The 11,081-nt window shown below is 37.6% G+C and overlaps 1 protein-coding gene across 2 annotated transcripts; it reads left to right on the forward strand.

The window, feature by feature from the left end:
* Positions 1-587: 587 nt before the first annotated feature.
* Positions 588-8,173, forward strand: LOC115450183 (transmembrane protease serine 12). 2 transcript variants are annotated; one of them, XM_037443669.1, is made up of 6 exons: positions 588-681; positions 3,766-4,183; positions 4,994-5,112; positions 5,623-5,796; positions 6,865-7,024; positions 7,238-8,173. In XM_037443669.1, exons 2-6 carry the CDS (start codon positions 4,135-4,137, stop codon positions 7,513-7,515), a joined length of 780 nt encoding a protein of 259 aa, XP_037299566.1. In that variant the 5' UTR covers positions 588-681; positions 3,766-4,134; the 3' UTR covers positions 7,516-8,173. The 2 variants fall into 2 exon arrangements, with proteins under 2 accessions (XP_037299566.1, XP_037299565.1); XM_037443668.1 differs by having other exon boundaries at positions 608-974.
* The last annotated feature ends 2,908 nt before the right edge of the window (positions 8,174-11,081 follow it).

Raw genomic sequence — 11,081 nt, forward strand, 5'->3', positions numbered from 1 at the left:
GAAGTTGATGAGTGAGATTCTTTTAATATCCAAAAATAATATTAACAATAATCTAAATGTCATAGTAATGGTCTTATTCTATCTATACCTACATACTATAAAACTAAGTCCCTTTTTCTGTCTGTCTGTCTATATGTTATCCATTTTCTCAAAATCTACTGAACGGAGTTCTATGAAATTTAGTATGGAGATAGTTTAAAACCCTAGGATGGTTATAGGCTACTTTCTATCGCGGGAAAATATATAGCGGGACTTTTATCCCGGAAAACTCCTTCACGCGGGCGGGCGAAGCCGCGAGCAAAAGCTGGTAAATAATATGTTGTTTGAAATTGAAGCACTCTGGTGTGTAACAGCGGCGCAAAATAAACAATTATAAAATCATAATTTTGAGTTGATTATCATATTATTGAGATACATCAGGAATTTTGCACTAAACACTTCATTAAATTATAATAATTGCCTCACATAATTTATTAACGCAGGGATAACATTAAATCAAAATATTACTTAAACAAAATATTGGCGTCGGCGGTGGCCTGAAGCCCTCATAATCAAGGCCGAGCAAAGACAAATGAACTAAAGCTGCTTGTCATTGTTCTGAGACTAAAGCACTAAAGTCACCATTACCGCGACGGCATCAGAGACAAGTTGCCACTAGCGGATCGGAGGCGCGAAAAAAAGGTCGAATTACCAAAAATTAAACAATATTTTATTATTATACTGAATATGCCCGAGGAAGGTACTTTGCGTAGCTCTCGTGAACTTATTTACAATATAAACGCGGATGTATTATAATAATATACGAATATTTAGAATTTTTGAGTTTATGATAGGTCAGCCAAATATATACAATCACGCGAAGAGATTGTGTTTATTGTGTCAGTGGATTTTACTTTGAACATATCGAATTATTAATACAATGTGGATAGACGGTGTGAGATCGTCATTAATATTTTTAATTATATTGTACTTCGGTAAGTAACTATAATTGTTATATTTAATGTGTAAGAGTGTTCATGGAATACTGAGTAATGAGCACCTTCAATTTATCAAGCAGTTATACTCAAACTGCGGCCTGCCATGCTTCTGCAAGTGGCCCACCTGCCATAGATGTTTGTTTTAAAAGATTTGACTTTCAAAATCTGTCAAAAATTCGGTTCATTGTGAGTGCTTTTATTAAAACATTATATATTACGATTTTTCAACACTTAATTTGGTTGATGATTTTATGTTATGGCCCACGGCAACATAAAAAACAGGTCTTTACAGCCCGCATAATAAATAGTTTGAGTACGACATACCACTCTATACCACAAACATGTAATAGATTGCTTTATGCAGTTTTTAAGTTAATAATATTGTGTTAGAGATCAAGGAAACGTGCGGTCAAAAGTTGTTTTTTATAAAGTCGGACATTGACCGCATTCGCATTGTGATGAAGGCAGCGATAGTCTAGAATGAAACGGACTGCTGAGACGAATGTCTGCAGATGCAAAAACCAAGGGCACGCAACTCTGACTTTGCTAAAAGTTATGCATGTATTCTTTGTGAATGATTGTTTGAGAGTATTATGAAGAAATTTACATATCTGTTTTTCTCTATAATAACTATGAGGGTACGTATATGAAGTGTGCCAATCCACACTAGGCCATCGTGGTGGACTATGGTCTAATCTCTCTGTACTAGCATAGATAGAGTAAGATTATAATTGTAAGACTAGATAAGATAGAATAAATGATAAATGTATAAGAAAAATAAAAAGTAAAAAATTAAAAAACAAATGTAAAAGAACCCTTGTCCTGGATACCGGAATACCGGAATATGGACCGGAAATAAATCTGCCTGTACTAGAGGAGCCCCATCACCAGCAATGGAACGGTGCAGTGCTGATATTATTGATTTGATTCCTTCCTAACCGGCTTTCGGCCACGGCGGTCTATCTCATTGGAGATCAGCCAAGTACGCAGAAGATATTATAGTGCAGAAGTGTGTGCACAGTACAGTACAGTGCACTCTCCGTTCCTTCACTCTCATAGTCGGTGAAACGGCAATCCGACGTGACCGGAGAGAGATCGAGTGCAGGATCAATGGCTTTACGTGCTTATATTATATTCATGCTGATATTATATTCGCATTGTTTTTCTAAACTATGGTATTTGGTGAGGGTATTGCGCAGTCCACTATGTGTTTATACACGTTCTAGAGACTGCTAAACGTGTTTTGAGCAACTTTGTTCGAGGGTCAGCCGGTATATCCAGTAGGTATTGTAGGCACGTCTAAATGTTAATTATGAGCGTCACAACGGTTTACCATAACGGTTAAGTCATGTTGTTATTTAATAAAAAAATATTTTCAATGACAATCTCTCTTGACCTTTTATTCATAGAGATTTTTCTTACTACGTGTCTGGCAAAGTGATCCTAATGAACCTGATGGTAAGTGAAGTAGGATCCAAAAGAATGTCTACTAATGAGAGATGATTACTCCTCGGCAGTCGACACAATTATGCCGGCCTGTTGAAACCGGATATACACAGGCTGATCTAGGAATTCGACACACATTCGTGGGCCGTATGTGACCTATGTAAAATTAAAAGATAGGTTCCTAGAATATTTTCTTCTTTACCGCCTTGGTAGCATAGTTATAACGCGAACTTGGTACAAGTACGACTACTACGCCTAGGGCCTAGGTTGGAACTCGGGGCGCGCCAAAAAAAAATGGTATTGAGTTTTTCCATCCTAAATATTAAAGTCGCAGCTTGGACTTAGGAAGTTGGCGTTGTGATACCCCCATGCCGTAGGAAGTAAAGCCGTTGATCCTGCGCCTGAGCACTTTCCAGACGTTTCAGATTGCCGTCTCACCGGATTATGAGTGTGAAGGAACAGAGAGTGCTTGTGTATTGCGCACACACTTATACACTATAATACCTTCTGAGTACCTGGCTGATTGCCTTTGAGATTATTTTTTTTATTTCGTTCACCCTGGCAGCACCAGAGATTTTTGTTTTTATTATGTATTATATTTATTATTTTTGGATTTCGTTTCTAAATATATGTTATGTTTTCTACTTATCTTATTATTTTACTGTTTATATCTATTTTCTACACTATATACCTTATTTTTATTTACTACTAAGTTACTACTATAGTACTTGCTTATAGTAAACAGTTTCCTTCAATTTTTTCCTTATTACTATATATATAATCTAAGATTATATTATAAGTATTAATTACTACTATTCTTATTTATAACCTTAAGTGCTATTTTCCTGCAATTATTTATATGTTTTCCTTAACTACTACTGAACGGATTTGGATGAAACTTTACAGTAACATTGGTTATACATCAGAATAACGCATAGGCTACAATTTATATTATTTTGTGTAAATTGATTGTTTGTTGAAAATGGTGTCTAGTCGAACTATATTTAAAGCGACGAATATGTCATAATACCGACATCATCATTTATGTTTCTCATTAACACACATAAAAATACAAAAAAATATTAAATCTATATCTATTATATAAAGCTAAAAAGTTTGTTTGTTTAAACGCGCTAATCTCAGGAACTATTAAACCGATTTTCATATTTTTTTCAATAATCGCTACATTACCGAGAGCTATAGGTTACTTTGTATGCCGAGAAAATATTTATCCCGAAAAAAACGTTTTCATGCAGGTGAAGTCGCGAGCAATAGTTAGTTTATAAGAAAATTAAGAAATTACTGTAATGTAATCTAATATATCTTTATTAAAATCATCTAGGTCCAGGAGCTTTGGGATCTTGGGTTAGAAATACAAGAAATGCCCAACCACGTAGAAGATATGGTGGGTTTGGCATAAGTGGCGGTTAATTATGGATATTACTTGCGTAAAAATTCACCAATAAATAAATGGAATACACAAGCGGCTAAAAAATCTACACAGGCTATAAATAATACACTGGCTACAAATGATACACTGGCTACAAATGATACACTGGCTACAAATGATACACTGGCTACAAATTATACACTAGCTACAAATGATAAACTGGCTACAAATGGCACAGAGGACACAAACTCAACCAAGGATATATACATAAGTAAGGCGCCGTGGCACGCGGGGCTGTACACCAAGACTACGGACCCTTACATGCAAATATGCGGAGGCACCATTATCGCTAAGAATGTAGTCTTGACAGGTAAGCATACAATATAATAATATGTACATCCGCAACAATTAAAATCTTTATTACATTTTATATTATATTATCTACTGATTAACATAAATCAATTGAAATATATTGATTAATGCAGCGTTTAATCTGTGCGAGTCAACCACACAAGTCTCTGAACAAATTAAAAATCTCAAAACGATACACATAAAAACTGGGAAGTTTGTAAGAACAAACGATTGTTGATATACGCAACACAGTAGGTGATTTAAAACTTTGAATTTGTTCAGCTCCTTTTGTGGCTGACTATGCAATATACATACAATATGCATTAGGCAATATTGCGTTTCATATATTTACTAGTAGTATTCAAAGCTTTAAGTAGTACTTATCTGAAGCTATGCTCGATATATCGATACAGTACCTCTTTATTGCAGCATTGACTGCCTCAGTGGCGTGGTTGTGGTTATCCACCGTATGAGCACGCCTACCGCGCTGAGGTCCTGGGTTCGAATCCCGGGTCGGGTCAAAATAATTGTGACTGGGTTTTTCCATTTTAAAAATTACTCAGTTACAGCTAAGTTGGCGGTGTGATGCCCTCGTGGCTCGGGAAGCCACGTAAAGCCGTTGGTGCTGCGTCTGATCTCTCTCCGATCATGTCGGATTGCCGTCTCACCGGACTAAAGGAATGAAGGAACAGAGAGTGCACCTGTGAGCGTACACACTTGTGCACTATAATATCTCCTGCACAGGTATGCAGGAGGTTGATTTCCGCTAAGATTGGTCGCTGTGGCCAAAATTTGGCTAGGAGGAATTCATTCATTCATATTTTTGTAGCCGCACATTGCCTCACAAGAGACAGAACGAAACCCAAGGCGTCTCTCTTCGCCGTAGCCGCTGGTAAAGTCTATCGACCATGGAACGCCCCAAACGATGTAGGAGCTCAGAAATCCAACGTGAGTACAAAGCTGAGTTACTTCTCATTTCTCCTGTGTCGCTGATAGATTACCATAATCCTTCAAAATTAGTACACCCAATTTTACATTACGAATTGCTACGTTTCTTGAGCATATAAGGTAGGTCCATTGGTAAATAAAAGCTTCAAAAGACAGGGTCTCAAAATACAAATTAATGCAACTTTATTATTTTGCTTATAAACATATTTCTCATTACTTTAGACAAATAAACTTATCAAATTTAATAAATAAAACTTAATACTTTATTTATCACCTAGGCGAAAAAGTAGTAATTATGATAACTACGTCAAAAAAAATATAAGAATAATTATTTTTATTTCTAAATAACACTCAAGATCACTTATATAACTATAGCCATTTTTAAATTAGAAGGCATAAGGTAAAACAAAGTAGCAAGCTCGAGTTGGCAGGTAGGGGGTAATAAAAGGATAACAATGATAAATTAACGGCATTTAAAATTCAAAATTCATTGATAATTCATATCCGCAGGTGTATGCAATCGAGATCCCGCCGCGGTACCAAGGACCTGTGGGGAACTTCCAAGAGGACATCGCCTTACTGTTCCTCAACAAGGCACTCAGATACAACGAGTTCGTGCGACCAGCTTGTCTCAACTTCAATCCGGATTACGACAAAACACAGCTAGAGAAAAACGTGGGCAGTGTAAGCGACGTTCCTTCAATAAACAAACCTAATATTCAGTAACACTATCATAAATATAAATAAATTATACTATTGCACCCAATGGGAGCTTAAGTTCAATGTAAATAAGGAGATGCCCGTGCTACGAATCGTTGAAGCCGAGCCGTGGTAGGTTTTTCATAATGCTCTGATCGGATCGGTGTGTTAAAGGCTTCGGCTTCAGTTAAAACTACAGAAACGGTAAGGTTTACGCGCTTTCCAGCATTTCGGCCATGCCTATTATTAGAATCAAATCTAACAGCTGATATATCTATTGTGCTCTACTACTGGCTCTTAGCTGTAAACGTCCCTATATTTAAAGTTAAAATGCCTCTTTTGTCAATTAATTTGTCTTCCGCTTCGCTATGGTAGTCGACAGTTCATATTTCCAACTCCTTTTTTTCGCGGGCAAAAAAATCACGTTGTCGCTTCCACCACTTGGAATATAGCATTATCCGAGCGAGCATTGGGCTAAGACCCTAACCCTGGTATACCCTACACTAGCATACCAACCAAAACCCGCGATGGCCTTCTTCAGCGCAAACGGGACGGTCCCGGAGTATCTTGTTGCACTAAGATAGCTGCTCGGAACAGTCCCTGCGCGATACTGTCTTGCGGCACTTCTCCAATTGAGGGACTAAGATGCCCCCACCCGCTAGAGGACCCTTTTGAAATCTACGACATCAGGAGACCTACTACCCGCATTGTCGTCCACCTCAGAGTCACTGTCGAGCGAGCAGCCCCCCACTGCTCGCCCGGGACTCTCTAAGCGGCAATTAGTCGCCGCTTACGACAAGCAGGGCATGCCGTGGTGGAATTCTCTAGATGCTTCTGAGCCACAGGTCACATATTTCCAACTCCTCACTATCTTTATATTTAATTAATTTCGTTGCGGGATAAACACTGATTAATGTTCCCTAAAGCTTGGCGGGCTTCACCGCGCAATATTATAAAATGCGGACCATTACTAATTTTAAATCATAACCATGATATGTAGTTCATCCATTACATGTCGGCCAGCTAATACTTTCGTCTATCACCCGAGTGTAGATCGTGGGCTGGGGTCTGACGGGCGAGAACTCCTTGCCGTCTCAGGTGCTTCAAGCCGCTGAGCTCCCGATCGTTCCCATCGAAAAGTGTTTAGAGGAGAGCCCAGTGAGCTTCAGGAGCTCCATCACCGGGGACAAATTCTGCGCCGGACATACCAATGGTAAAATTTCGGTTAAACACGTGAGAAAATAATTTTGATTGAACTTAAATATTTAGCTGGCTACTGGCAGTCCTCATAATATTACTAAGAGAACCATAAAACGTGAGCAAATTATTTAATTCATATAACGTATTGTGTACTTTGAGTCCTTGGAAGTAACTTAGTATTGATGATATATTTGTTTTTCTCATATTCTCTGTCACGTTTCTCCAGGCACAGCGGTGTGTCGCGGCGACAGCGGCGGCGGACTGACCATCCCCGGCATCGTGAAGCGTGCTAACGTCGATCCGCCGTGTTTTGAGTTGCACGTGTTCCTCCGCGGCGTGACTTCCACCTCCCCCACTTCAGACAACTCGTGCAACGTCTACACCTGGGCCACCTTCACCCACCTGCTACGTCACGAGCACTTCGTGAAGGCCCACGTGCCTGATATAGAGGAGTCTTGTGTGCCCTTAATGGTGTATAAGGAAAATGAACTACTACCTGTTTAGTCGCCACCATTCCGCAAAGACCATCAGCCTGATGCGGAGCAGTTAGACGAAGCGCTGAAACGCTATACCAAGCCCATCCAATTTAAAGGAATAGACTTTAATATTATCATTATTTCAATAATAAGGTTGCTTTCAGCCACAACAAATTTTGCCAGGATCTAAAAATAACAATCGAAATTCTTGCCGCCAGTGTAACCACTGGACATAATCAGTCTTACTTATAAACTTTTTTCGAGTTAATAGGTGCTTAAGAATTGCTTAAATAGCTGTCAAAAACATCACCGGCAGCAAAGGCTGAATTACTTTGTCTGGTACAGAAACATAACCCAGAACAAATTTATGAAGCTGATAAGAGAATGGAAATGAGTGAGAGTTAAAATATAAACTTGCCATCAGCAGAAGTGGGGAGAATTTGATGAAATAAGGCAATCTTGTGAGTGTGCTACTCCACAAGATTGAAAAAAATAAACAGATCATGTCGTTTATGTAGAAAATGCATACAAAGGAAGAAATAAAATTACTGATGAAGAAATAGAGCGGTTCATCATAAATGTATTATAAGACGATAGCAATGATTAAACTGCCACACAAGAACTAGAATTTTTAAATTTTGATATTGATTAGTACTCATATAATAAATGGATATTTAAATAACTAACATTCTTTTTAATTTCTATCATAATAACGTTGAGTTTAGTATTATCAACCTGTTCTGCCTGCTGCTGCATGTTACAATTCTTAATTATACTAGTAAAAGAATGTGTAACAAGTATAAACCCATTCACATGCGTATTTTACTTAGGAAACCTAACCTAAACTTAATATTGTTTGTAAAGTATCAAGCTAATTTATTGCTTCTCTACTTAGTGATACCACATGTAGTTTTTTTTTAATTTGCCGCGCTTTTTCAGGCTCCACTTTCGTGTGGTAGACTATAATTACAATGTGGCGGTAAAATTTGTGTTCACACCGCCATCTCGTCAACACCAATGGAACTATTAGAAGACCGATATGGTATTGACATAACTGTAATGATAACACACAACAATGACGCTAGATGGCGAGAGAATATACTGAGTAACGGTAGCAGAATTTGAGCGACGCGTAGAATATACCAGTCTTATTTTATATACGATGTATATAAAATAAGACTTACTGTTTTAGCGGGGTAAAGGTTGCCGCCACTATAGAGGAACAGATGGTTGCGTTCCTCTATGGAAGGAAAGATTTCCAGGCAGGCAGATGTTGCACCTGAGCGGCCGCGGCGCGTCCGACGGTTCCTAATTGGAGGTGGTATATTCTACGCGTCGCTCAAATTCTGCTACCGTTACTCAGTATATTCTCTCGCCATCTAGCGTCATTGTTGTGTGTTATCATTACAGTTATGTCAATACCATATCGGTCTTCTAATAGTTCCATTGGTGTTGACGAGATGGCGGTGTGTACACAAATTTTACGCGTTTGCAGCTCACGCTCGGGTGATGCAGGGTCCAGGAAGAAACGTTGCAGGTAGCAGAAGCTGGTATTTCCAAGCTCTTCTCTACAACTATTCTACCACTGATCACAGACATGATGTAAGATACTAAGAAAAAAAAATTACATTTACCTTTATTGCGACGATCTCTCATTCTCAAAAGTCCAACATTACTTTGCCCGACCCGATATTCGAACCCTGGATCTCAGAGTGGAAGTTGTACCGCGCATGTATAATACGCCAACGCCATCAACTTCAGAGACAATAATATAAGTTTAGCGATAACTACCCCGAGCTCTTTCTTTAATTCATTGCGATTTCTACTGTTTGATTTAATCATTTAATCTGTATTTGTTCATCAATTTACTTAGAAGCCATCCATAAATCACGTCACACGTGTAGAAGGGGAAGAGGTCAACAAAGTGTGACATTACTTTCGTGACAACGGGGCAGTTGTGAGGGTCATAAATAGCATGACGTCACATGTTTAAATCTAAAGTATTAAAACACAAAACATTAACTGTTAACAAAAAAACTTCAAGAAATATTCTATGATTTTAATAAAAAAAAAGAAAGCCCTAATTTTGGAACGTTTTTATTTATACTTTCCGGGTGTAAAATTGATAAACAAGTGACGTCACATAACTAGCGGAGCTGCCACAAATATGCCCTAATATAACACGGTCGGGAAGACGTGTAAAAAAACATAAAATTCTTGTGAAGGATGACATTTTGGATGACCCTTTCACAATATAATGTGTTCGCGACGTTATAGTCATACATAAAACAAGTTAAATATTGAAGTAGGTATATACTTGTTTTTCTGTTAGCTTTTTATTGATTTATTGATGTATTTGCCGGTTATTTTTTATAACAATATGATGACAACTTTAAAATGTTTCTGAATTACAAACATAAATCTATTACAGTGGAATCGGCGCTTATTAGGATCTTCAATTATTCGGAAAATTACAACATACGCCCCAAAAAACCTCGGTAAACACACATCGATGAGAATAACAGTTTCTGTATGGAAGTCGGCATAAATAATAACATTATCTAACAAAAATGTGAATGACATAGTTTTGTACTTATTCTTTAGTATATTTCATGTTATCTTGAAAAAAAAATAATATATTTGAAATTTAGACACTGTAATCAACTCAAAATTATGACGAATTTGATTATGATTTGTAAAGAATTACAAATCATAATTTTGAGTTGATTATCATATTGTTAAGATTCATCAGGAATTTTGCACTAAACACTTCATTAAAGTATAATAATAGCTTCACATAATTTATTAACACAGGATTAAATCTTTAAATCAAAATATTACTGAAAAATTAAAATTGGCGTTGGTGCCGGCATGAAGTCCGCGTAAATCGGCCGAGCAGACAAATAAACTAGACGCGTCATTGACGCGACGCCACCAGGTACAAGGTGCCACTCAAAGAGAATTATAATATATATGGAAAGCCACTAGTGTATTTTTTTTTCTACCGCGTCGAAAGGTCTTACAAAATGTCAAACGACAAAAGAGCTCTAAAGGTCGAATTACCAAAAATAACAGAGAAATGTGTTATATGTATACTTTCTATACTATTGTATAAAGCTGACCAGTTTGTTTGTTTGAACACGCTAATCTCAGGAACTACCGTCTCAAATAAAAAAAAATATTTCAGTATCAAATAGCCTATTTATCGTGGATGGCTATAGGCTATATATCATCACGCTATGACCAATGGGAGCGGGGCAGTGATGAAAAATGTTGCAAAAACGGGGAAAATTTATTACTTTTGACAGCTTCCGTTGCAGGCGCTGCGTAAACGGTTAAGTTATGCAACCATTATGTATGACGCAATTGTTCCTCTTAAAAAGTTCTAAGATATATATTATAAAACAAAGTCCCCCGCTGCATCTGTATGCCTGTGTGGCGCTTTAAACTCCAAAATTACCCATCTGATTTACATGAAATTTGGTTTGAAAATAGTTTGAGACCCTGCGAAGAACATTAAAAACTTTCTATCCCGGGAAAATATATAGCGTGACTTTTATAGTAGAAGTCTTTAGCCCGGAAAACCTTTGTCAC

This window comes from Manduca sexta, chromosome 26 (assembly GCF_014839805.1).
Source record: "Manduca sexta isolate Smith_Timp_Sample1 chromosome 26, JHU_Msex_v1.0, whole genome shotgun sequence".
In the NCBI taxonomy this organism is placed as follows: Eukaryota; Metazoa; Arthropoda; class Insecta; order Lepidoptera; family Sphingidae; genus Manduca; species Manduca sexta.